Genomic DNA, 27,837 nt, shown 5'->3' with positions numbered 1-27,837 from the left:
TTGTAGAGCCTTGATTGATGTTGGTATCACTGGGAGGAATTGACCACCAGGCCAATTGGCTGTGAGGACTAGCTGTGTCTACAATGGGAGAACTGCTGTGCTGGAGACAACCTTATGGGGCAGGACTTACTTCAGTGGGGCTTTGGTGCTCACTGAATCTGCCCCTTGAGTGTATCACTTATGGATTTGAAGAATTGTAATTTGTTATGGTCTCACATTGACCACTGGGTACACTGGCTCTTGGATCTCCAAGAAGGTGCAAAGTCAGCCACTGCCTGAGCCCACCCAGCAGGAGCTACAGAGAGATCTGCAGATTCCTCCTCTTTGTTTGGGGTTTGTACGTGACCAGATGAGGCCCAGCTGTGATGCAGTGCAGGCTACTGTTGAGCCTTAGGCCTTCTTTTGGAAGCTTTGGAGCTCTTTGACCCAGCAAAAGTTTGTTAGGTTTTAGATTGCAAAAGAACAGGCCATTCATATGCAATAGCCTCTGCTCACAGCTTGGGTGGGGTTGTAAATTGGGTGTGGCGGGGTCTCCGGGAATCAGGGCCGAGGAGAAAACAGCAATGACTGCCAGTCAGCCCTGCCCCAGAGAGGTCCCCGGGTCTCTGTGTCCTGTGGCCCCATGCAGGAACAATGATTGCTGCGAGCACCTCTGCAAGAAAGCCGCCCTCGTGTTCCTGTCCCGATGCCAGACAGTCCAGTTTCTCCCCATATGAGTCGGGATCCCCAGAGTCTTGCCCAGAACTGGAGTTCAGAGCACTTGGGAACTTGTATCTCCCTCCTGATTGAAAAAGACAACAGCGCACCCAGTTGCCAGCCCATTTCCGCACGCACTTCCATACCTCCGCACTTGTGCACCTCTGCACCTCCTACCCGTCTCAATGCGCTTTTCTCTTTCATTCTAGTTGTAGAATTTCCACTCAGCCAGCCTTCCCATGTTTGATATCCATTTTGTCTTTTAGTTGTAGTTTTGATGTGGTTGTGCGAGGCAGCAAGTACAGGTTTGTACCTATGCCACCATCTTGGTTCCTCCTCTTTTTACACTTTTTATTCATGTCACATTTAAGAGGTGATATTTAAGTTTGTACAATTGCTTTTTCAGAGCTCTTCTGTTCTCTCAGTGTTCAAGTTTTCTCTCAAGATGTTCCTTCTTGTTGGATCCTAAGGGCAAGTTAGCCCTATAGCTTTATTGCTAGAATCCTTCTGGATGCACTAAAATCTGTATGGTAGGCATTATGGAAATATGGTCACAGGGAGCCAAAAATAGATTAAAGTAGTTTAATTTAAATGCTTTTATTTCTTTTCTTGGGTGAACACAGAATAGTGTTGTTGACGCACATCACTTAAAAAATTTTTTTCCTAATAAAAAGCAGGCATCTATACAGATGCTGGACTTCAAATTAAATTTCAAAATGGTTCCCCAAAGATAACTAAAATTCGTAGAAACTCTGTAGAACACAGAGAGGATCAACACTCAGTTCTTGAGTTTCCATGCAGCAGTAGCCCAGCGGTAGCAAGTATACTATAGTCTTCATTAAGCTGATCTCCTTCCCTGGCCTCATTTTAGCGGTGCTCTGGCTTAGTCTATCCATGTAAAGCCACAACCAAACCCGTTTCAATCCTCTATGCCAAACATGGATTCTCACATGTACACTTTATTTAATAGTGAAGAAATAGTCAATATGAGCCAATTGAGAAGCACTTCAATCATATCTGAAGCAATGTTATATATAAAGGATTTTAAAAACTAGAATATGGGGTCCAAAACACCTCAGGATCCTTTTCTTTGGCGCTGTTCACTCAGTGTGAAGATTGTTATGATGAAGTAGATTTAATTTTAATAGGAGTGATTTTCTTTGTGCTCATTTTAAAGGCCATTCTAATTACATAGTACCTTTGATGCATGCTTTTCTTGACATTATGTGTGGTGAAGAAGTACAAGGCAAATTTTTAAGATGTGAAATGTCTTTGAGTATTTCTGCAAAGGGCTCGTTACCATGGTGAGAAGCTGGACTAAATTAGATTTGATATAGAAGGCAGTCCTTAGTTAAAGAACAGGTTATATTTCAAATATTGGTTTTCAGATTTGTTATTTGAAACTTATAACCGATTTAATAAGTGTTAGTTGGGTTCCCAGGCTAGACCATGAAAGCATATTTTAGTTGTAATGTAGTTGAACTAATTTTTTCTATGTAGCATACCATATATTGTACCCATTTTTTCTAATACTTTGTGTGCAGATTGTATGCAAAGTTATGTTTAATCTTAATTTTATCTTTTCCTTTCCCAGGATAGATGGAAATAATTTTTCCATACCTCCCAACACACAGGACTGTAAGGTATATTTAACAATATGTTAGCATCACAAGAAGATCAAGGTTATTGGCAAAAGACATTATTAGACTGCTTCTGTCTCTCTTGGTCACTAAATTACTACTATGATTATTAAAAAGAATGGTATTCTCTTAACTATGACATTTCTCATTCAAAGACAGTAACCAAAGCATTTTCTTTTACTTGAGGATAAAACTTAGAAAGATAATCAGATGGTCATCTTAGAAAACTTGAGATGCTGATTATTAAAAATTACTACTTGAGTGATTAAGAAGGAAATTAGAAATTAAGATGGAATTTAGAAGGAAAAAATCCTGCTCTTTAGAAATGGCTAGCCTATTGGTAGCATGATGGGGTGCAGATAAAGCTATTTTCAGGTTCCAAGGCTGCCACCTCCAAGTTACCCCATTTCTTATTAGACATTAGTGTGGCGCTCACAGTGATCTCTCTTATCTATAAGCCTGCTGGTTTAGCTTTCTTTCCCCTACTCGCTCCCCATGGTTTTATAGCATTACTTGTATGATTTCAATGTGTAGTTTTTAAAAAGCCATCCAGTAAGTGTTAACATATGTTTTTGAAAAAAAGGACAGAAAAACAGTTTCTCTTGCCCTTTCCTTTCAGGCTTCACATTCAATAAATGTGTTAACACTTTTTATCAGTTTCCAAACTGGTCACAAAAATGATTATGAAATGCCAGTGTGTTTCTTCAGACTTTAATTTAAAACATAGCATTGAGAATAAAGATAGTAAGCATAGATTATTTTTTTTGAAGTAGTTGCTGAAACGTGTTTGTTCTAGAGATCAGAACAGAGCTGGGATATGTTGTATAATTCTTCCAAGTTAGGTTTTCTAAGACAATTAAATACTTTTACAGTAAAACCTCAGCTGACTGGTATCAAACAAACCATAATCCTAAAGTAGGTTTTGCATTTATTGATTGGTTGACTTTTAATCCTCAAGGCCTAAAGATGTTGAGTAAAATTGTATAGGGGATGTCTTCACTTTCAAAAATTCAAGGATAGGGTGCTTTGGTTGAAGAATTGTCCAAGCCATTATAAAAGCCAAACCCTGGGTTATTGCTGTGAATGAAAAGAGGAAGTAGGTCAGAGTAACAAGATGGCAGCTGGAGAACCAGGATGTGGGCAGTGAGGCACCACAAAGAAGCCTGAAGACAAGTAATGAGAAAATAGCAAAAGGATACATGGAAACCTGTAGTGTCAAGCAACTTCAAAAGGGCATGTATTGCTATCTCCAAGATTACAGTATAAATCCAAAGTGTTGACCCTGAGCCCATGCAGCTTCCTCTATCATCAAAACTCTAGCCATGTTTATGAGGTACCACTTTTTCTAAGGCAGGAACAATTAATTTTTATAAACTCTTCAATAAAATAAGGCTTGGAGGCTTTTAGTGAATTAACTTTCTTTAATCAGAAATTATCCCATTTTCCCAGTTTTACATTATTCTGCCTCCATGAGCTCCAGTCAGCTGTAGCATTTTGGAGCCAGATATCTCATATCCCTTATCTCTAAGGTCATTGTTTTTGTTCTACACATTTAAGTTTCTATTGTTTGCATACCTAAAGAGACTATAATTCTATAAATTAGTTTTTAAGTTATAAATTGTGTGTGTGCACATGTGCATGCCCCTCTACACATGCATTTTCAGACCTGAGTGAAGTACAGAAGAATACTTCTTTAGGCAGCAACAAAATTCTCAGGTTTCCCATATTTTAAACCTGTACCTCTGAGTTTAAAGATTCACCTCTTTCCTACACAGTAATCTTTTGACTCACATTTTGACTTAGATGTTCAATACCAGAAATCTACCATCCTAGACTACCATCCATAGAGCCTAAAAATGGTGGTGACAGAGCTAGCTGCTCCCCCTCTTGGCCAGCGCTGGGATTTTTAAATTTATTTTTTAAAGTAGAACTGCTAATTAACATAGCTGAATCAGTTGTCTCATGAATATGCTAATCAGATACTCAGTTCAGGGGTCTTTGAAAGAATTGCTTGGCAAAGGGAATAGAAATAATAGAAGTGGGGCATAATCCATGTTTTGGGACTGCAATGTAAGACCCACCCCCAAAATGTCGCATTTTGTGAGAGACTTGTTTTTAAAAGAGGCATAATTATATAACAACTACATAGATATATAATTGCTTAACAACTCCCCAATCAAATTGTTTACTAGATATTTTGCATCTTAAAATAAATGTTAAGGAAACTGTCAGGTGCTAGTCCATTGGGAAAACTTTGTCATTTTAGAAGCCAAATGTAGTCACTTTGGTCTGGAGGCAGAGCACACTGAATTGCCAGCCTGGTTCTGCTGTGAACCCACAGTGACCTGAGGCAATTAACTGGTCTCAGTTTTCCCATCCATAAAATGAGGGGGTTGAGCTAGATGCTCTCTTAAGACCCTTTCAATTCTAAAAATTCTGTGAATCTTCTGAACATGTGACTACACCAGCTGCTTTAGTGAAAGGTCTTGCAAGATGTTAATTAGCCGTCTGCATGGTACTCTCTATTTTCCTCCTATCATTTCTGAACTCTCCGCTACTTTCACCAGGTCTTTGAAAACCCTCCCGGGAGCCTGAAGCTTGTTAACTTGCATAATAGTAGAAATTTTCTGAATTAGCTTACAATGCACATAAAAGAAATAATTGTCTGTTCCATCTATCTGCATGAGCCAAGTGTAAATCAGAGTGGCCACCCTTTCCTTAAAGCCCCCTTGTTTTCTCTCATTTCACAAAGGCAGAACATGAAGCACTCTTCAGATTTAGCCAAATCTGTGTTTTAATCACTGACTAAAATTTTTCCATAGTTCATAATGGGCATTACTTCATTAGGCCACCAGGAAAACCAGTGTGGAGGCTCAGTGAGTGGAAGGCATTAGAATTCACATGCCCATGAAAGTAATGACATCACTGGAAGTGAGCTGGCCACTCACCTTAAAAGACAAATATATCCAACTAAGTTTTATGGCCATTAGCTAAGCTGAAATTTGTGGAATTTTTATGACCCCTGATCTTAACTATTTTTTAGCAACATGGTTTTATCATTGTCCTTTGCATGGCCATACTGACTTACTAAGACCTCCTGGGAGATTTTCACATTAAAAAAAGTTGTAAAATAAATGTGTCATAGAAATGTATAGCACACATACAAAGGATTGGTTTTTAATCCTCACCTCAGATTTCACTCATTAAAACATCCTTTTAAAATTTGTTGCTTTTTAAAAACTTCTGCTATAATGCAGCAGGCAACATTTCACAGGATGAGTAGCTAAGAAAGTACAGAAAAAGACATAAGGCCTTCTGGCCTTCCAGCAAATGCAATGTTCTTTCTAGATCATGCTAATGTTCTTTGATTTAGTTGGAAAGCACTACTACTTTTTCCTTTACAATTCTATTTTCTTTTCCTTCCATGTGAAGGAGACTAAAATGCTGGGTATTTTTGCTAATTCTTTTTATAATCTGTGAAAGTTGATGAGAATGAGCCGATGCCAGCTTACTGTAATCAAATCAAGAGCTCAGACAAAACACACACATTTCTGTATTGACAAAGGTTTTCTGCCTTTTGAGTTGTTATCTGAAGTGTGACCAATTGTGGCTCTAGTATTGGCTATTTCATCGGATTGAAAATGCTTGTGCAGCTTCCAGGGAGCCCTGCGCACTTTCACTTTGGGCCACTGCTGTTAGCTTTGACTTATTAAAAAGACATGGTATCAGCAAGAAGGAGCTGATCTGTTTGGAAGCAAGTAAATAAATGGAAGAGCTTTGGATGAACTGCTTTTATCTACTTTGTTGGTTCATTGCACTTTGAGCCTGGGAGTTGAGACAGTTGTTGTTCACCTCTGCCCACCCTTTTTCCATGTGTCTGTCTGTCCAGGCAAAGAAAAGGGTTTATTTGATCTAGCACTGACTCCAACTGATTGACTGAGAGATTCCCAAGCCAGTCAGGCTTTTCTTGTTCATTGTCCCTGCCCATCTCCATTACTTCTCTCTTGAAAGAATTAGCAGAGCAATTGAAACTCTTGTAATAAATGCGACTCAAATAGGGAGAGTGATACATGGGCCCACCTTTTCTGGAGGTCAGCTTGGCAATGTGCCAGAAGTTTTGAATATGTTCATACCCTTTCATTTAGTAATTTCTACTTTTAGATATTTATCTCAAAGAAAGAAAGATCTGCATACAGATTTATGTACAAGGATGTTTATCACAGCAGTGTTTATAATAAGGAAAATAGGAGATCAGCCTATTATACGTCTTATGATGATTACATTTTCTGTCCCTATGGTGTCATAATATGCAGTTGTTTAAAATGATGTTTCTGAAGAATTTTTTTTAAAATATATTTTATTGACCTTTTACAGAGAGGAAGGGAGAGAGATAGAGAGCCAGAAACATCGATGAGAGAGAAACATCGATCAGCCGCCTCCTGCACATCTTCCACTGGGGATGTGCCCGCAACCCAGGTACATGCCCTTGACCGGAATCGAACCCGGGACCCTTCAGTCCGCAGGCCGACGCTCTATCCACTGAGCCAAACCGGTTTCGGCATGAAGAATTTTTAACCACACAAGAAATGCTAAGCATGCAGTGTTATATGAGAAAAGGGTATAAATACAGTACGATCTGAACCATGTGACAGTACATATCTTCATAGGAAAAAGACAGGAAGAAAATTCGTTGAACCATTGTTGCTCTTTTTTAATGGTGGGATTTGAGGTGATTTATATTTTTTTCATTACTTTCCATATTTTTCAAATTGCTACAATTTTAAAGGAATACTTAATAGGAAAAATTGTATTTTTTAAAATAAAATGTAAAAAACTGCTTTGGTTTAAAAAAAAATGTTTGAATTTTTTCCTAAGTATCACAATGCTCATCGTAGACAATTTGGAAAAAGTATGGAAAATGCATCGAAGCCTCCAGCAATTAAGTTGAATTAATAGAGTAAAGATAAAATAAAGTTATTTTTGAAAGCATGAGGACATATGTTTTTTGACTATAAAATACTACTCAAAAATTAGAGTGAACAAAATTGAAAAATGTATTGAAAACAAATTACCCCAATGTAGGACAGTTCCTACATTGGTGGGATCGCAAGCAATCCCACCAATGATATGATATGTTCCCAACACTCAACTCATTACCACTGTATTTACAGCATCTTTTTGTGCAGGTAGATAATACACATGCATACACACAAATTGGGATGATAACATTATGCTATTTTGTGTCCTGGTTTTCTCTTAATATTAGATCATGAGCAGATCCACTGTATTATGAGGTTTGTATATGAGGCCATATAATAGATCCACATACAGGTTAGTGTACAAAACACTTGCAATGGCTGCTTCAACCTCCTAGCTTACTGACACATGCCCTCAGCCTTCTCTTGGCACTTTTGAATGTGAGGGAATATGGGTGTACTATAGTGAATTGGGTAGCTGGTGCTGAAAGTACCCTTTAGTAGAAATGGAATGGAGTCCAGTGAAAGCTGAACCTGTTAGCCAAGTTAGCTAGAGACAGGAGCCATGAAAGATAGACATTGATTGTCTTATGCAAAGTTTTAACATGCAAAGTGCATTAACTAATAAAATTATTCTTGGGAAGAAAGGACTGTTCCTACTTTGGTGGGATCGCGGGCAATCCCACCAATGATATGATATGTTAAAAGCCCCTAAGTGCTGCTGCTGGCAGTTGTCTTGTCATACTAGGAAAGATCTATTAATGTTCTATCAGTTGATGAACATTAATCAACTACATGTTCTATTAGTACTCTATACCCTAGAAGGCACTTTTGAGGATTGAGATTATGCCCAAATAAAGGAAAGTTGGTGTTAAAAACTTATACAGTACCAATAAGCAAGACATTTGTAGATGCTTATGTTACCTGTTCTTCATTAAGTACTTGATCTTGGGTGAAAAAAATGGGTGGGCATAACTCTGAGTGTTCTTAACAGTGTGAAAAGTATGATTTGTAGCATTTACAGGTAGGCTGCTTTTCTCAGGAATTTTGTTGATGTGGTAACTTAATGTTTGCATGCCACACCAGGGCTGTGAAATACAGCCTTTACAGTAAGTAAAGAGGAAATTAATCTTTATATGTAAAAGACAGCTTCCTAATAATGTAAATACAAGGTGGTAATTTATAGCACCAAGCAAATGGATTGAATAGAAACAACTTCCAATCTCTAAAGGTCACGGGTTAATTCTAGAATGCATTCTAGTTAATCAATGGGCAGTCAATTGTTTACAACTGAGTAACTGATGGCATTTAATAGCAGAACTGGGGGCCTTTTGATCTGTTTTAAGAATTTTGGATGTTTATTTGATGCAAGACAAGTGGCTGAGGATAGAAGTTCCAGAAGTACAGGATGTTCTTCCTCTTTTTTTTTTAAAGACAGGATATTAAATAAACAACTTTTATATGGAAAAGTTTTGCCTTTTCACTCTAGTTTTTCTCGTGTTAAATTGGTACTAGTATTGACATTAAGCATAATCATCTTTTAGAGCTGGAAAATACAATACCTTAGTTCAACCCTTATATTGAGCTGACTTTGGCAAAGAATGTAGTATGCAAATGAAATATGTGAACAGGATCGGAAATTGACCTGCTGTTTAATTCTTAATTTTCCTTTCCCTAATTCTTTTGCCTAATCCTTTGCCCTGATTATATATATATATATTGTTCCAAAAATATATACACACTTTGAATAATTATAAGGCATTGTTTATTAAAATACATTTCATTTTCAAAATTGAGCTATCAGCTGTTAAAGTATATATATATTTTGGGGGACACTATATATATATGCGTGTGTGTGTGTGTGTGTGAGATGTGTTTGATATTGTCTCTTTTAATATAATGTAAAATCTCTTCTCTAGGTTGACATTTCTCTATTCTGTATTTTTCACTCAGTATTTGCTCCTACCCTCATAGATGTCTGGGACATTGCACAGCATTGGAAGCAAGATCCATTAAGCATTTCCTTTAGCTAAATTGCTTCCAGTTTTATAAGGCCTTGGGTCTTCTTAACTGATCTCCAGCAGTTTTGGCTTAATTTATGTTCCCCCCAGATGGATAATATTTGACTCTACCAGTAAAGATTAAAAAGCACCCTTAAGAGATTTTTAAATGATTGTAGATATAAACTCTAAAGCTGACAGTATCACCTCATGTATTATGAATACTGTCCATTTATTGAGCATCTATTGTGTGCCAGGCATTATCCATATGACCTGAGTTAGTAACACCTCCATTTTATGGATGAGGCATCAGAGAGTCAGAGAGATTAAATCTTTTGTCCAGTCAAGGTCATATGGCTCATAAATGGGAAATCCCATGCTTTTCCTACTATGTAATGCTGCTTTAGATATGTATCATGCTACAGTGTTTATTTCCATCTCTATTTTAAGTGCTCATTCATGAGCCCTAGGAGTAGCAGTTGCTTGATCCTTAGAACATAAATTATTAAGCCTCCAAACTGAAAATTGAAAGGGAAATAAACCCTGATCACAGACACCATATTTCAAATGCTTGTAAACTATCTCCTTTCTGACTCTCTTTTCAGACACCAATACCATCACTTAAAAGAGACTCCCTGAGCAGCATTTTTCATGAATTCAAGCAGTTGCTGCAAGGGAGATCTAATTTCCAATTAACTCAGCTTCTGATCGTTGTGGAACTCTGGTTTTTACACTGCTCCTGGCTGAGTTCTCTCTTAGCCACCATGTGTCTTATAATTGGCTTCAGGCATGATTATGAAGGGATGATTGCTAGGTGTTTCAGGTCTACACAATTTTTCTTTAGCAGTTAAGATCTGACTCTAATCCTGAATTCTGAATGGCGGGGGGAGTGGAGATGAGCATTGCAACGATTAGTGAATTTGCTATTGATGACCTGAATGTCTAATTTGTGTTCTAGTCCTCATTGTAGAAGAAAATGTCATAGGAAGAAATGAGGGAGCAGGATGTGAAAGAATTATACAAGAACATCAGAGAGCTGCTTATTTGTTAGGAGGAACTGATACAGAAGTTTTTATTTTCCTTATAGCAAATTATGCTTTGGTTGATATTGTACCTAATTGGTATGGATTTTAGAATTTAAATTATGTCTGCCATCCTTAAAATGTCTCTGAGGCAAAAAGCACAGGTAGACTAATCCAATTTAACAGGGTCAATAAGAATAAGTCTAAGGTGAAATGAGTTTGAGCCCTTTGGGTCCTTTGCCTTTTGTTCTGTTGATGTCCATAGGTGCTTCAGATGAATATTTAAAACTTACTCCATGAAGTGAAGGATTAAGGATTTTATAGGTGCTTTAAAAATTTCTGGTGTACTCATAAAGCCATTTCTGGAGAGTGGCAGTATAGTAAAGGTGAATTGGGTGGAGGAAATTTGTCTTTCTAGAAATTTTCATTACTGTCTTATTAGAAAGGAAGGTTAAGCTGCATGGTAAAACTGTGTGCTTTCATTCGAGGCATTAATAGCCACTCAGTACATACTTAATCATTGTAAAGCCATGTGGAGTGATTAGATGATCAGACTTTAACTTTTTAGGTCAATTTTACAGAATTTCTATATGTAGTCCACTCAAATTATCTTTATATTTGTAATATATATGGCCACACTAAAGAGTCTTTTAAAATGTGAAGGAAAGGGAATTAATTTTATGAATGATTAAATGAATTAGAATTTAGTATGTATATAGCACCAAGCTAATCTCTTAAAGTATAAATTAATATCTCGCTCACACAGACACACACACACACACACACACACACACTTTCTAGACAGAATTTGAGTCATGGGAAACAAAGTAAGGTCCATGGTGGTGTTCCACAGAGGGAATGCCAATTTGAAATCAATCCTCTTAATTAGATCATTTCTTTTATACTTCATAGGCCATTGACGTGAATGAAGAACTCTAAGAATACTTTATTTTTTTCCATAAAATGTTCATTGATTCAGTGGTTCTTTGACCTGGAGCACTTTGAACTCTGATATTTCATTGAAGTTTTAAATTAACACTAAGCTTGACATGCCCCTCTGCCCCACCCTCAAAACCAGTACGGCTGTATGTGCCATTCATTAGAAATTTAGGTGAGTATTCAGAATTATTATTAAATGAGTCATGAAAGCACAAGTAAAATAATTCTCAACATCTCATTTCTACACTAAATGATGTGTACCAATTTAATATAATCCTATCTAATAATAGACAAACATGGTAATTAACCATACCTCTGACACGCTTCTCATTGGCTAATCAGGGTGATATGCAAATTAACTGCCAACCAAGATGGCAGCCGACAGCCAGGCAGCTGAAGCGAACAGGAGGCTTGCTTGCTCCAGTGAAGGAGGAAGCCAAGGTTCCCCACCTGCCGCTGCTGGGCTCTGAGCTTGCACTCTAAGCAACTATGTTGCAATTATAGAAGCAAAACAAAACCTAGAAACCTGCTTTCAGCCATCAGAGCTAGAGCGAGCAGGACCGAAACAATGTTGGCAGTTAATTTGCATATTGTCCTGATTAGCCAATGGGAAGCGTATCGGCGATATGATGCACCTCAACTGACAGTGGAGTAACTTATATCCTGATAAATCCATTGTAAGTTGAAGATCTTCTAAGTCAAAAATGTATTTAATACACTTAACCTACTGAACATCCTGGCCTGGCCTAGCATTCCTCAAATGTGCTCAGAACACTTACATTAGCCTAAAGTTGGGCAAAATCATTTTGCTGCCACTATACAGCATTACCAGAGAGCATTGTACTGTATATCACTATCATGGGAAAAGATCAAAATTTGAAGTATACAGTTTCTACTAAATATGTATTGCTTTCACAGCACCATAATGTCAATTGTAAGTCAAACCATTGTAAGTCTGGGACCAGCTGTATAGGGAAGGACCTATGGTTGCCCTTGGAATCTAGTGTTTATATTGTAAAATATTAACAGCACTGGGTTGACATAAAACTTGCACATTGATCTCAATGACCACACTCTATTTTTTCCATTATGTGAGAGCTGTCTATGTGTGCAACATACTGGGCATGTAATAACACAATTCAGTGTGCTTTCTTTTTTTTTTTAAATATATATTTTATTGATTTTTTACAGAGAGGAAGGGAGAGGGATAGAGAGCCAGAAACATCAATGAGAGAGAAACATCGACCAGCTGCCTCCTGCACACTCCCTACTGGGGAGTTGCCCGCAACCAAGGTACACGCCCTTGACCGGAATCGAACCTGGGACCCTTCACTCCGCAGGCCGACGCTCTATCCACTGAGCCAAACCGGTTCTGGCCAGTGTGCTTTCTTTTATGTTCCCAAAAAATCAGCCCCATTTAACAAGGATGCTGGTGATTCAAGCAAGGGGTGGAAAGTAGACCAGATGATTTTTATGGTCTCTTTTGTCACCTTGAGACTCCTCAACTTTGAATTTCAGAGACATGCCACCTGCATTTGACATTTAGTTGAGAGACAATTCCACACAAGAAAATTTGCCCCCAAAACATCATGAAGAACTCACACTCATGATTGCAACCAAAAATTTAAAAAACCCAATTCATTACAAAGACACTTTCCACTAATTAAAACATGAACACTTACTTGAATTTTTCACATTCAGCTCATTGCCTGAGCTGGTGGTCATTGCAAGTGAGAGGTAAAATGGGAGACGTCTCATTGACTAGAGCAGTGGTTCTCAAACTTTAGGGTGCAGCAAAGTCACAGATGGCTGGGCCTAATGGTCAGGGTTTCTGATTCCCAGTAGGTTTAGGCTGAGGCCTAAGAGCTTGTATTTCTAACACATGTCCTTGTCATGTTGATGCATGCCCATCATTAGACCACACTTGAGAACCACTGGGGATTTTGGAGAGAATCAGAGACCTTTCCAGATACCTGATTTGAATAATGCTTTTCATGTGGTTCCTTCAGCTCCTTCTGTACTTTCTGTCCTTCTTCCAGGGAGAAAACATTGGTAAAAATGCCAAGCTGTACACTTGTGATGGGGATAATGGAGTAGTTGACTTGCCTAGTTTTTAATCTTCAGAGGGAATCAATTTCCCTTTCTCTGAAGATAGCCCAGGAAATAAAAGGCAAGTGGTAAAAGAAAGAAAAAATAGACAAACAAAACACACATAGTTTGAAAAGGTGGGCCCAAAGGACTATGAATTTAGCTCCAAGCCTCATGAACCACATGGTGATGAGACAGGGGCATAGGTATGGAATCTCTTGATAGTGAGGAAAGTCACACACATTCCCTCCAAAAGGCTTCAGTGTTTTCAGTCCAGGTTTAAGAAACTATTTGTAATACGTTTTCAGCCTCTGGGTTGCCCACCCACCATGAACAGAGAATGGTTTGTAGTGCTATTGCATTTTGATAAGCTCCCTAATGTTCTCCTGGCTTTGAAGGAGGCATCATATTTTGTTTCCTGCTCCATGTTCACTTGGAGGCAGTTTCTTATTTGATGTGGTCCTTATATTTTGCTTTGGTAGTTATTACATTTCCTACTTAAAAACTTGATATCATGAGGTATTTATTTTTATACCAGACATAGATTTTTTGAGAATGATTAATGTTACAGATACACTGTTAGCTCCTCTTCATTGAATTTCCTGAGGAAAGCTTCAGGAGAAACTAATTTGCAATTTGTACTTAAGAGATTAAAATCTTCAACACATATGTTGTGGGTATGTGGTGGGCAAAATGTAAGTCTGAAATAATGTGGTATACTTATATATTTTTTCAGTTATTTTCCCTATTGTCTTTATATTGGTTGAATCTGTTATGCATTTCATCTCCCTCCCCCTGCCCCTCCCCCTCCTCCTCTCCCTCTGTCTTTCCCTCCCTCTACCCTCACCGGAAGAAAAAACTCATGATGTTACTGTATGAATTTTTAGCAACTCAAGGTCAACTTGGATACCCCAATTTGAACCAGTGACACAAGGGGACACCTAATTTTCAGAAAAATTATGTGTTTGCTTTTTGGTGTGTTTCATTATTTTTCTTGGCTTCAAGCATTTCCCAAGCAGTTTTCTTACTTGTCATGTGGATATAAGGAGGAGAGAACTAAAAAAATGTATTCAAATAAAAGAACACCATTTGAAAACACCTGTCCTATTGTCAGGTTACAATTAGGAGGCATTATTAACATTGGTTTAGATTCTTGCAGCATAAAGTTCTGGGACACTTCATGTTATAGACTTCGTCTACCGATTTTTTTCTAGTTTTTTATCTTGTGACTGAATAAGAGAGAAGAATGTGTGTGTGTGTGTGTGTGTGTGTGTGTGTGTGTACATATATTTCTTTTATACTGACTCCTGATAAGTTAAAAATTCCATTTTTCTAACCTCTCTTTGTGTGATTTTGTGATATAGATTTCTTTTCATTGACAAAAATAATCAGAGATGCCACATTCACCAAAAGAAATCTACCCTATATCCAAGCACGTTTTCCAATTAAATTTAATGATTTTTTTTATTTCAAATTTACCTGAAAAAAGACTTGGTTATTTAATTACTGAAAACCTTTTTCTTTTTTGTTGTTTTGTTTTTAGAATTCTTTAAAGAACTACTTGAAAATGCAGAAAAATCCTTGAATGACATGTTTGTGAAGACATATGGCCACTTATACATGCAAAATTCTGAGCTATTTAAAGATCTCTTCAAAGAGTTGAAGCGCTACTATGTGGTGGGAAATGTGAACCTGGAAGAAATGCTAAATGATTTCTGGGCTCGCCTTTTGGAGCGGATGTTCCGCCTGGTGAACTCGCAGTACCACTTCACAGATGAGTATCTGGAATGTGTGAGCAAGTATACGGAGCAGCTGAAGCCCTTTGGAGATGTCCCTCGGAAACTGAAACTACAAATTACTCGTGCATTTGTAGCAGCCCGTACTTTTGCTCAAGGCTTAGCAGTTGCAAGAGATGTAGTAAGCAAAGTCTCTGTGGTAAGTGCTATTTGCATTCTGTGTTTTTGTTTTGTTTGGTTTCATTTTAAAAGACACTTTAGGAGGGGTAGAAAAAGAAATCAGCAGAATTCCATTGCTTCAGTAACTCTTCTTTCCTTTTCAATTCTTTTTGCCTCTTTTCTCCTACACTTTGTGTTTATACATGTGCCTTATACAGTTATAAACAATACTATGATGAACATCTTCATATATCATTATCATTCTTTTCAGTAGCTTTTTTTGTTAGCTATTCTTAGAAGTTGAATATATGTTCACTTTGGAACCTTAATTTAAAATGGTTTAATACCTCCTTACTCATTTTCAGCTCCTATTCCATTTTCCCTCCAGAGGAAGAAACATACACAAACAGGCTCCACATTAGGTTGTTTTGAGTGACTCTGTTTGAGTCTACTAGTTGTAGTCTAGAAAAGCACTTAACATCCATTGCTGTATGTTTCTTTGTTTTTGTTTTTTTTAAAATATATTTTATTGATTTTTTTTACAGCGAGGAAGGGAGAGGGATAGAGAGTTAGAAACATCGATGAGAGAGAAGCATCGATCAGCTGCCTCCTGCACACCCCCTACTGGGGATGTGCCCGCAACCAAGGTACATGCCCTTGACCGGAATCGAACCCGGGACCCTTCAGTCCGCAGGCTGACGCTTTACCCACTGAGCCAAACTGGCCAGGGCTGTTTCTTTGTTATAAGGTATATACCTTAAGAAGACAGTTTTCAATGACAATGTGGGCCGCCCACTCTTGACTTATAGCTTTGTTTATGTAATTACCAGTAGAGGAGATGAAATTGAAATATGTGGGCAAAAGCAGATGAACTGAGCCACATTTTCTTCATTTGTAAATTAAAGGAATTGGTCTTAGACCTTTATTTTTCAGACTGTGTTCTTTGGAACCAGGTCTAAGGAGGTGCTTCAGTGGCTTCCTTGAGGAGAGAGGCAAGGGAGATGGGTGCCTTCTAGTGGGTGAGACTGTAAATCTGTGACCTTATCTCCTGGCTCCACCAGAGAAGCTTTGCTTTTCTGTTTTATGCTGTAGGGTTTTGAGCAAGATTTGAAGGGGGGAAAGGTTCTGTGGTTCCTTCATTCCCCCACACTCTACCCCACGCCACCCCACCAAGATGAAATTTGAAAACTTCTTTTTTTTTTAATATGTTTACTGATTTCAGAGAGGAAGGGAGAGAGAGATAGAAAAATCAATGATGAGAAAGAATCATTGATTGCCTGTTTCCTGTACAACCCCTACTGGAGATGGAGCCTCCAACTCGGGCATGTGCCCTTGACCAGAATCGAACCCAGGACCCTTTAGTCTCCAGGCCAACACTCTATCCACTAAGCCAAACTGACTAGGGCATAAGTTGAAAACTTTTTGAAGACCTTTCCACTTCTACCCTTTCATCACTCAGTACCAGTGAAGAAATAGAATATACTGGGCCAAAATTATCTTTGCAAGATTTATCTTAGTGCTAGTACCTTTAGGCCCTCAAAGGAAAAGCCAAATTTTAGTGCATTTCTAAAAATCCTGGAGACAAAAGGACAACAGCTTATACTTAGGTCATTTGGTTATTTTGAGGACTAGAGGAGTGGTCAATAAAAATTAGACAGCAGTATAAACACCAGAATATTAACCTGATTGCCTATTAGAGAGTTCATTTAGTGTTACAGTATCACGTAATTTATTGCCCAAACTAGGACACTTAATGTCTGGATCAGGAAGTGCTTATTAGCAATCCTACCCAGACAACATTGCCACTAATTTTTAATAAGGAACCAGGACTTTCTTGGACAGACCAGGATGCATGGTCACCCTAGGTAGAGAGGAAACTAACATTCACCAAAGTGAAGATAGACATTCTAAAGCATTGTGAGTTTCCGTAACCGGTTTGGCTCAGTGGATAGAGCCTCGGCCTGAGGACTGAAAGGTCCCAGGTTCGATTCCGGTCAAGGGCATGTACCTTGGTTGCGGGCACATCCCCAGTAGGGGGTGTGCAGGAGGCAGCTGATCGATGTTTCTCTCTCATCGATGTTTCTAACTCTCTATCCCTCTCCCTTCCTCTCTGTAAAAAAATCAATAAAACATATTAAAACAAGAGAATTGTGAGTTATTAAAAAACTAGAGGCCCATTGCACAAAGAGATTTGTGCAATAGGCCTTCCTTCCCCTGGCTGCCAGCACTGGTTTTCCTCCGGCACCCGGGACCCAGGCCTTTGGTACGGCCGCAGTGGAGAAGCCAAGCCTCTTCAGTCTTTAGTCTTCACTCAGCCAGAGCCTTCAGTCTTCGCTCTGTGCCTGTGTATGCAAATTAACCTCCATTTTTGTTGGGTTAATTTGCATAGTCACTCTGATTAGCTGGTGGGTGTAGCGGAGTTACACCAATTTGCATGTTTCTCTTTTATTAGTGTAGATGGGTGCTTATAGGATATTTCATATTGGAATTGGGAGATAAAAAGGATTTGGTGATGGGTTGCACTTATTATAGTTTTATTTGTTCTCTTATCTCTGGGCCAGAAACTGTCAGGAAACAATTCTTTCCAGCATGTTTTTGTTAGTCTTTTTCCCCCTGATATTTTTATTGTAAATCGCAAAACATTTTTGGGGCATATGGGAGTGGGTGGGAGCAAGTGGGGAGATGATTGTTATAATTGAAGAAATAATCTGGTTCCTGAACTTCTGCCCATTTCAGCAACCATTATTAATCTTGGAGATGCTCATGTCAGAGTCCCCCAACAAGGCACAATTAATCCAGACCAAACTTATTTCCAGTGTAGTTCACTTAACACATTTGTCCTCCTTCAAAAATTCCTTCATTTCATCCTAAGCTGAATAGGTGGAAAGGTGCTGCTGTGTGGTTTGCATGTGTGTGCATACAAGTAAAGGCAAGTGTTTGGTTGTTTGTGGTTTATTTACATTAACCACCCACCTTCCTTTGAATTGATTCTTAGGAAGGACCAGGGAGCTGGATCAAGCCTGTCTTGTTCTTAGTCTCACTTTGCAAGGTTGGAACCCCCTTAGGGAACTGAGATTCCAGAAAGTCTAAGTTGGAGTGGAGGGTGGTTGATGAAACAAGGAAGCAGTTTAGATAGAACTCAGTGCAGGTTAGAAGATTGAGGGGTGTAAAGCTTGCCATTGTCTACATCATCCTAGCTCAGCCGTGGGCAAACTACGGCCCGCGGGCCGGATTCAGCCCGTTGGAAATGAATAAAACGAAAAAAAAAAGACCGTACTCTTTTATGTAATGATGTTTACTTTGAATTTATATTAGTTCACACAAACACTCCATCCATGCTTTTGTTCCGGCCCTCCGGTCTAGTTTAAGAACCCATTGTGGCCTTCGAGTCAAAAAGTTTGCCCGCCCCTGTCCTAGCTCCTTAAGGGAGAAGTAAGCAGATGTAGCTCCCCTGTGTTGTATTCTTCTTCACATGGTTCTCAAAATTAACTGTAGGAAATTAATAAGGTTGACTTTTGTATTTAGTTGCAGACACCCTTGCTTATGCAATAAAGAGTATGCGACCCAAAATGAAATAGTCACAATCAATTTCTGAGGGTCCTTTGGTATGATTTTTTTTAAGTAGGAAATAGATTTCCTGTGTAACTTTGTATTGTTAAATTGTTTGAGAAAGTTACTTTCTAAATATAACTCTAATTTTTAAAGAATTTATCTCTATTCCATATTCATTGTACTTTCATATCTGCTTACGAGATATTTCCATAGTTATATGGGAATACAATGGATACAAGTGATAGCACTTAATTTACTTTGAATAAACATTACTTGCCAATTGTTTAGTTGACAACACTGTTTTATGACTAAGTGTTATAATTGGAAACTTTAAAAAATAATATTTTGCTTCACTACTGAGTTTCTTCTAGACCTAAGGATCAACTTGAAACCAAATCCTTCAATGAAGTTGGGTTAGGTTATCAAAATTATGTAATAATAACACTCAGGAATCACATCAACTTTTAAAGGTGCTAAAACATAAATTATATTAAAAAATCTATCATCTATGTAATATTTCTGTTTAGAGGAAGCATACAAGGAATATAGGAATATTTTCACATTTGAGAAATATTTCTTATTAATTTTTGGAGTATGCCTACCAGTTAAACTGGTTGTTTTAAATTGAATTTATTGGGGTGATGTTGGTTAATAAAATTATATAGGTTTCAAGGATACAGTTCTATAATGCATCATCTGTATGTTGTATTGTGTGTTCACCACCCCAAGTCAATCTCCTTCCATCACCATTTGTCCCCACTTTGCCCTCTTCAACTTCCCCCAACCCCTTTCCCTCTGGTAATCACTATACTATTGTCTGTGTCTATGAGGTGTTTTTTATTATTATTATTTAAGGTACAGTGGTATGGGAAGACAATAAATAATTTGGCTGTCAAAAACATATTTAAAATTGAACATGCTGAAAACTCTACATTTGATTAATACAATAAGTAAGCTTTTCTACCAGTTTGGGTACCTAAGCAGTATTTTTTCATGTGGGTTCCCACTCCTGCCAACTGCTATCCCAAATGTAGTTTGCAGATGAAACTACAGCAATCTAAGAGATAAGCAACATTCCTTCTTTTGCTGTCCAATAGAATTAATTACCTTGGGCCTGAAAAAAGACCTTTCAGAGTGGAGAATGTATTTCCTAATTAAAGAGAGCCACCTCACCTACTTCATCTAGAAAAAGGTCTTTAATTTCAAATATGAAAAGCATCTCGGTCTTGAGGCTGGTTGTTGCGTACTTAAGATGTTCCCAACCACCTCTTCATTAGTGGATGTCCTGCTTTTCCAGTTTACTTCTGCAACAAAAGGTTGCGGTTATATGTTGAGCAATGATTTGATTATCACTAAGCTATTTAAAGGCTGTTAGCATCAGCAAGCCTAACTTGTTTCAAGAGAAAGTCACTTTTTAGTTGAAGTATACTTGTCTTGCTTCAGTTTTTCTGGGCCCAAAATATCCAGTAATTTCAGCTTACTCCATTTGAGTTTTACAATTCAAACTTCAGAAAAGACCTAATTAGTAACAGATGTTTCAAGAAAGCCTGGTGCTACACATCTTTGTATTACTTATTTCATCTTTACTTGTCATGGTTCATGTGACATTTCTTATTTACCTGCTTATAGCAGTTTTGCCTGGAAGGGTGAAGTCTGTTTTGGTCTTTCGAAATGCACAAGTGGTTACATGTACCATGAAAATTAATAGCTCCTATGCCAAAGAGAGTTGCATTCTCATGGTTTCAATTAACACTGACATAATGGGGCTATGTCTGCATCCCCACCCCAAACTACAGGGACTATAATTAGAAATCGGTACCTTTCTATTGTGATGTCTTAATGACTGTCCTGCCTTGAAAACAATTTCCATTGCTCCCCCTTCATTTCAGTCTATTCAAAATGCCCAACACCTACAAGAGTACTACACAATTTATTTTGTCACTTCCCTGAATCATTATAAATACAACTTTTATAAATGGTCAATATAAAAAGCTTTTAAGAAACAAAGTGTAAACATTTATTTAACCCTTACTATTCTTTTTCACTCCAACTCAAGAACTGAAATTGCAGGAAGAAGGTGGGACTCTAGCTATGGTGGCAATGGAGATGGTGATGTTAAAATTGTTTGAGATTATATATTCTCAAAACAAATAGAGTCTTCTACAAGGGGACTGATTCCATGATGCTTTGACTTCTAGGTCATAAGTGAGTCTAATAATTTGAAACAAAACAAGACATACTTTTAAGTATTTATGCAGCTTCGGTTTTAACTACAATCATTTAATGAATTCTAGCTTATTCCATATATTTTGTTATGTCTTTAACATTCTGTTATCAGGGAAATAGGAACATCTCATCCTCCTTCCTTTGTGTGTATATTGACTTCAAAACTAGTTAGGAAGTTGTTGAATAAACTCATCACTTCTCACCACATGTTTGGGTACCCTATCTCTTTCTTTTACCATAATTTTGGGAAATATTTCCTGTTTTTTTTTTATTGGGTGCTTATGTTACCAAGCAACAGATAAAATCTAGACCTTTTCTGCTTGTTTGGTACTATTGGCTGTGCAGGGGAAAAAATGTTGCAGCAGAATGTATGTTTGGAACTGGAATAAACTAAAAGGAAATGTGTTTTTAACTTCAGTGCAGCATGTTGACTGCCATCACTGTGTAATGTGGCTTAAGGCTCATTCTGAATTACTGAAATGAAATCCAGGCTGCATGAAGAGTACTGCTCCAGTGTTTTTCTTTTTTTCAGGATGCTTGCAGTAGTTTTTAATGTGGTGTTTGGAAAATGCAGATTATTTTGTAGAAAGGCTCGATTCATATTAGAAGAGTCTTTGCAGAGAAAGGGACTTTTCTGCAAAGGCTTTTAAAAGCAGAAATGGTGTACAGATGTCATGTTAAATGTATATCCCGCGGAAGGCAGGAATAAGTATTTTTAAGTCTTAATAAGTTAAAAAGGAAATCAGGATTCTTTCCCCCACTGACTTTGACCATGAAACATAGACTGCCTTCTAAAATCTAAATTATAAGGCGCCTCCTAACCCTAACATTTAGAAAGCCCTTGGTGAGTTTTGATGGATTTTATAAGGCTTGAAAATTAGCTATTATGTATTGTCATTATGGGTTAGTAACTCAGATAGATTTTGATTTGTTCATATAGAAGTATTGAGTCCAGATGATGGTCCCTTTCTATCATACTGCTCCCTTTCCCCAAGTAAACAGATAAAAACACCTCAGTCTTATATAAATAATGTCAAAACCTTTTTCTTCTATAAATAACATCACACTTTCTAGCAGAAATTAGTAACCACTGCTGCATTTAGCTGAAATTCTTTCAAAATGTTAAAAATTTGGTAAATGTTGTTTTCTGTTTTGTTCTACTCAAGTGAAATCTTTTCTCTCCATATTTAGCAGTGTTTACTTGTGCCTTTTACTTTGTGAGCAGGCTATGATGAGTGATATTGCATATCTAAATTTATATATCTGTATTCATGTATATTTGTATATATCTATATCCATGTATATTTGTATGTATATGTATATATATATATGTGTGTGGGTGTGTGTGTGGGTGTGTGTGTGTGTTGTGTGTGTGTGTGTGTTCGTATTTTTGTTACCCCTGTAGCATATTGAACCCAGGGAAGGATATAGCATTGACTGAATAATTCATTATTGTTTATTATTAAACAACATAATATCATCCAAGTATCCATTCAGTATTGTTCCACATAGAACAGTTGCATACATTTGAAAACGGCAAATTCTTACTAGAAAACATCCAGCCTCATACTGAGTGCTCACTGTATGTGGATACCCTGTACTAGGCCTAGGAGCTATGGAGAAGGTCTAGCTCCATGTATTTCCCTTAGGGTTCCTATGCTCTATTATGAAAAGAAATCATTCAGATAACCATTAAGGGAGTCCAAGGTAGCTGCTCTATTACCAAACTTCTTGGGTTCAAATCTTGGCCATTTATTGGAAGTTCTGCTGTGAGCTCCTTAATCTCTTTGGGCTTCTGCTTTCTCATCTGTGAAATGAAATGATAAACTCATCTCATTATTTTTTAAGGCTTTAAATGAGTTAAAATGTGTGAAGCATTAGAATAGAGCCTGGAACATATATATAGCATGTAAGTGAATAAAATCCAATGAAAGTTATCAATACACAAGTTATTCTGACAAATAACAGAATATTTTTCTCTTGAATCTTGACATCAATACTTTCATGATCATGAAACCATAGGAATTAATGAAGCATTTTCTCTTTTGAGAACATTTTTTTTATTAAATCTTTATTTTTCAGATTACATTTGTTCCTCTTCCCCCCCCCCCCCTCCCATTTCCCTTTCCCCCCCAAGAATAGTCAGTCCATTCCCTTTCTATGTCCCTGATTCATTATAATCACCAGTTCATTCTGTACATCAGATTATTTATTCACTTGGTTCTTAGATTCACTTGTTGATAGATGCATGTTTGTTGTTCACAATTTGTATCTTTACCTTTTTCTTCTTCCTCTTCTTAAAGGATACCTTTCAGCATTTCGTATAATACTGGTTTAGTGGTGATGAACTCCTTTAGCTTTTCCTTATCTGTGAAGCTCTTTATCTGACCTTCAATTCTGAATGATAGCTTTGCTGGATAAAGTAATCTTGGTTGTAGGTTCTTGGTATTCATCACTTTGAATATTTCTTGCCATTCCCTTCTGGCCTGCCAAGTTTCTGTTGAGAAATCAGCTGACAGTCGTATGGGTATTCCCTTGTAGGTAATTGAGTCTCTTTCTCTTGCTGCTTTTAAGATTCTCTCTTTGTCTTTTGCTCTTGGCATTTTAATTATGATGTGTCTTGGTGTGGTCCTCTTTGGATTCCTTTTGTTTGGGGTTCTCTGCGCTTCTTGGACCTGTAAGTCCATTTCTTTCACCAGGTGGGGGAAGTTTTCTGCCATTATTTCTTCAAATAGGTTTTCAATATCTTGCTGTCTCTCATCTTCTGGCACCCCAATTATTCTGATGTTTGTACGCTTGAAGCTGTCCCAGAGGCTCCTTACACTATCTTCGTATTTTCGGATTCTTTTTTCATTTTGCTTTTCCGGTTGGGTGTTTTTTGCTTCTTCGCATTTCAAATCTTTGGCTTGATTCTTGCGCTCCTCTGGTCTGCTATTGGGTGTCTGTATAATATTCTTTATTTCAGTCCGTGTATGCTTAATTTCTAGTTGGTTCTTTATCATAGCATCGAGGGTCTCATTAGTTTTCGTGACTCTCTCCTCAAGTTTATTGACAGCTTCTAGCACATTTTTGCAAGCCCTCAAAATTGCGATTTTTAGCTCTATATCCTCCATTTCTGTCATGTTTTTTTGTCTCCGCATTTTTTATGCTTTCTTGGTGCACCCCCTAGTGGTCTTTGTGCGCAGTCTTGTTCTAGTTGAGCCTTGATTGTTGTAGTTAATACTAGAGGGATTTGACCACCAGGCCGACTGGCTGTGTGAATCAGCTGTGTCTGCCGCGGAAAACTTCTGTCCTCTGGGGAGGTGCTAATCTAGCCTTTGCCTGAGGCGATCTGGCAAATGGCTCTGCGCAGGGCTTGGGCGGGGCGGGCTCAACAGGGCGGGCGGAGGGAGCCGTTATGGTGCCCTCAGTCCTGTTCCCAGAGGCTCTGCTTCTCAGAACCCCCGGAACCGCTGCAAACCTCGGAGGGAAAGCTGCCTTCCAACTGATGCCAGACACTCCCGCTTCTCCCGTTTGGGTCCGAGTCCCCAGCGATTCGCCCGTATCTGGAGCTCAGAGTCTGAGACTCCCCCCTGACCGAAAACGACAACCGCGCTCTCAGCCACCAGCCCGCTTTGCGCGCGCACCTCCGCACCTGAGTTTTTTCCACACTGCGCCTCCTCTGAGCCTCGGTGTGCTGTTATTTTTCCTTCTAGTTGAAGAGTCTCTCCTCAGCCAGCCTTCCTGTGGTTCTGGGTGATGTCCGTTCCGTCTTTTAGTTGTATTTTTGAAGTGGTTGTTTGCGGCAGCAGTCTCCGGTGTTTACCTATGCCGCCATCTTGGTGGAGTCTCCTCTTTTGAGAACATTAATTTATTCTTTGTGTTTGTGGTTCAAAGGGGGAAGGGAGGAGTGTACAGTTTTCCTTTTCCTGTTCTTTCTCAATATAATTTTGAGAAACTATTTAATCTATAAAAGAGGTCTGAAATGTGACTTTTATAAAAGCAATAATAACCCCACCTGACTCCTACCCCAGCCCAATGGATTCTGGAGGTCACTGACATCTGAGCTCAACAGACCCTTCAAAACAAAAGGAAAATATATCAAATGTTAGTCAAGTGCTGTGACCCAAAGGAACAATCAGATAGATCATTTTCAGTGGCGTGCCATACATAGAGAATAAATACATAACTGAAGATTATACTAAGATCTTGGAGCATGGTTACCCTTTTGTGAATCCCCATGTGGCATGATCTACCACTTGGTCTTAAGTCTTCTGGAATAAAACAACTTCTGTAAATAAGTAATTGATTTTGAATATTATAAGGAAGTAGACTGTGAATGAACTTGAATTTCTATTAAAAATTATTTCCCAGAACAAGGCATGATTTAGTCCACTACTGTATTTGTTTATTGGGGAAAGGTTTGCCCTGGTATGGTGAAGAGACCACTGAAAGCTAATGAAGGGGCACCCACCAGAGCTTTGTGTACCATGATGTGACAAACAAGAGCCACCATTGAATCAAGGAGATCCAAGACTTCTACCAGAAACTCCACAAGAGCCCTAACCGGTTTGGGTCAAGGGCATGTACCTTGGTTGCGGGCACATTCCCAGTAGGGGGTGTGCAAGAGGCAGCTGATTGATGTTTCTCTCTCATCAATGTTTCTAACTCTCTATCCCTCTCCCTTCCTCTCTGTAAAAGATCAATAAAATATATTTTAAAAAAAAAGAAACTCCACAAGATAATTTAAATAGAAGTGTCATATGCTGTTTGGCTTTTTCTTCCCTTTGGGTTTTTGAAGCTCATGAAGATTCCAAAAGGAAGTCAGCTATTTTTTTAATCCCCTGGGGTAGTCCAGAGTCAGAGGTAGTACTGATCTTTGGCACTCTTAAGTTCACCATCCTGAGCTTGGGCAGGTCGGCAAGAATGGGGACTCAAGACTTGAGGAGTGGTCACATTATTGGCTTTTTCTCTGGAACCCTTGTTTCTTTAGGTCTCATGACTATTTTACAACTCTCTTCTTATACTAGGGCTTCATCATCCCACATGAGGGGTTTATTTCCTGGATTCTGAATTCCCTTCATTTAAAATACTGCCTGGTGGTTTGATTAGTGCTTGTTAGTCAAAAGACAGATTATCTCCAACTTTGGTATATCATATGTCTTTTCTTGTCCCAGTTTTCTTATAACTTTGCCATTTCTCTTCTTAGTTCTGGTATTATTTAGTGTTTCCATAGCATGTTAGAGCCACTTCCTTGTAATCATTTTTAGTAGTTAAACAACAAATCATATGCAGCACATGAGACAGCACATTGCCAAAGAATGAAATGAAAAAACTCCGCTAAACCAAGCTTCATAATCTCTTTTAAGTAAAATTCTACTGTGTCATTTAGTGTGGTCTCTGTTTTTAAAACTTGAGCCATTAACCTACTTTCAGAGAGGGTACTACAAGGTCTACTGCATGAGTGATTTAGATTTACAGTTGAACTAAGAATATAGTGGACTGCTTCCTAGAGTTAAAAAAAAAAGAAAAAGACTTATTTGAAAAAATTTTTCTGGAATGTAACTATTGGATTTAAAATTTTTGTTTATTTCCTAAAGGCTTATACTATTTTGGAATTTCTTCACATTTTCTAGAACAGGTTACATATTCTAAAATAGAAATTCCTACTTGCCTTGTTATCTGATCACAAATACATTCCAGAATAATCCCTGACATATAATAGGTGCTCAGTAACTATTTGTTGACACTTTGGCCTTCTATATTTTTTCATAGTAGGGTATTGTTTCCTTTTAAGCATAATATTCAATAAATTCCATGTGCCATTGTGTGATTTTTCTTAGGCATTTACATAATAACTCTTTACCTCTCTAAAATCTAGCTATTTAGTAGTCTCACCAATGTGGAACCGGAACCTAACTAAGATAAAGAAAAAAATGACCGATGCCTACTATTAGAGTTTAATATATTCTGTTTTAAAAGGCAGGGGAACATGATACATCTGGGAAATCATTTCATCCCAAAGGTTTGATAAGGTGCAGTACTATAATCAAATGTATCAGGGTGGCTGTCAGCAAGTCGATTCATCTCTTTGGCTTTGCTTTTCTTATCCCTTAAATGTGAGAGCTCTACTCTCATCTCTAAGGCCCCTTCCAACTCTAAGACTTCTATAATTCTCCAGCTACCTCCTCTTTCCAGGCCTTTTTGCTCATCTGTAAAATGAGGGGGTGGACAAGTATCAAAGTCTTAACTATATGTGACTTATTTAAAGGAATGAACTTAAATCTATCCAGAAAACCTAGCTATCTAGAATGGCCACTCCTCTAGGGTATTGGTTAGACAAGATTTTATAGCAATATATAGTCAAAAAGACTAGTTTAGTGCCTAGGAAAACATTTGGGACTGGTTAAAATTGGGGAAAAATCCTACTTCTTCATAGGGAATGTTGACTTTCATGTATATAATTACCATGTTGTTGGATGTTTTCTCCCCCTCTTCTAGGCTGTTTGCGATAAGAGGGGGCAAGTTTTTCTTCTGTTCCTCAGGGTACTGTTGATAAGTGGTATGCAACATCACACCCCGAGCAGGTGAAGTGCACTGCTGGACAGCCCTGTATCCCTGCATCTGTTCTCTGCAGCCGTATCTGCTTTCAAAAGTCTGTGTTTGCAGAACTGGTTGGTACTGATAGAGAGGAATGCACTAATCCTCTGATACTGACTCCAAAAGAGGAGGGTGGGGCAGAGAGAATAGGGAGACCAGAACATTTGGTTAGCAGCCAGTCTGTGATACGTAGCCAGGATGCTTTCTAAGCATTGATGGAAATG

General features: G+C 38.1%; 1 protein-coding gene across 1 annotated transcript in view; it reads left to right on the top strand.

Annotated features, from left to right (window-relative positions):
• The window catches only part of GPC4 (glypican 4), a 119,873-nt gene that overhangs the window by 80,636 nt on the left and 11,400 nt on the right, over positions 1-27,837 (top strand). The window contains exon 3 of the mRNA XM_005872824.2: positions 14,905-15,296. Coding sequence (XP_005872886.1) covers positions 14,905-15,296 — 392 coding nt within the window. The remainder of the gene's footprint in view (positions 1-14,904; positions 15,297-27,837) is intronic.

Source organism: Myotis brandtii, unplaced genomic scaffold (genome assembly GCF_000412655.1).
Source record: "Myotis brandtii unplaced genomic scaffold, ASM41265v1 scaffold393, whole genome shotgun sequence".
NCBI classification, from domain to species: Eukaryota; Metazoa; Chordata; class Mammalia; order Chiroptera; family Vespertilionidae; genus Myotis; species Myotis brandtii.
Note: the sequence above shows the minus strand (reverse complement) of the source record. Positions and strands in the feature narration are given on the sequence as shown.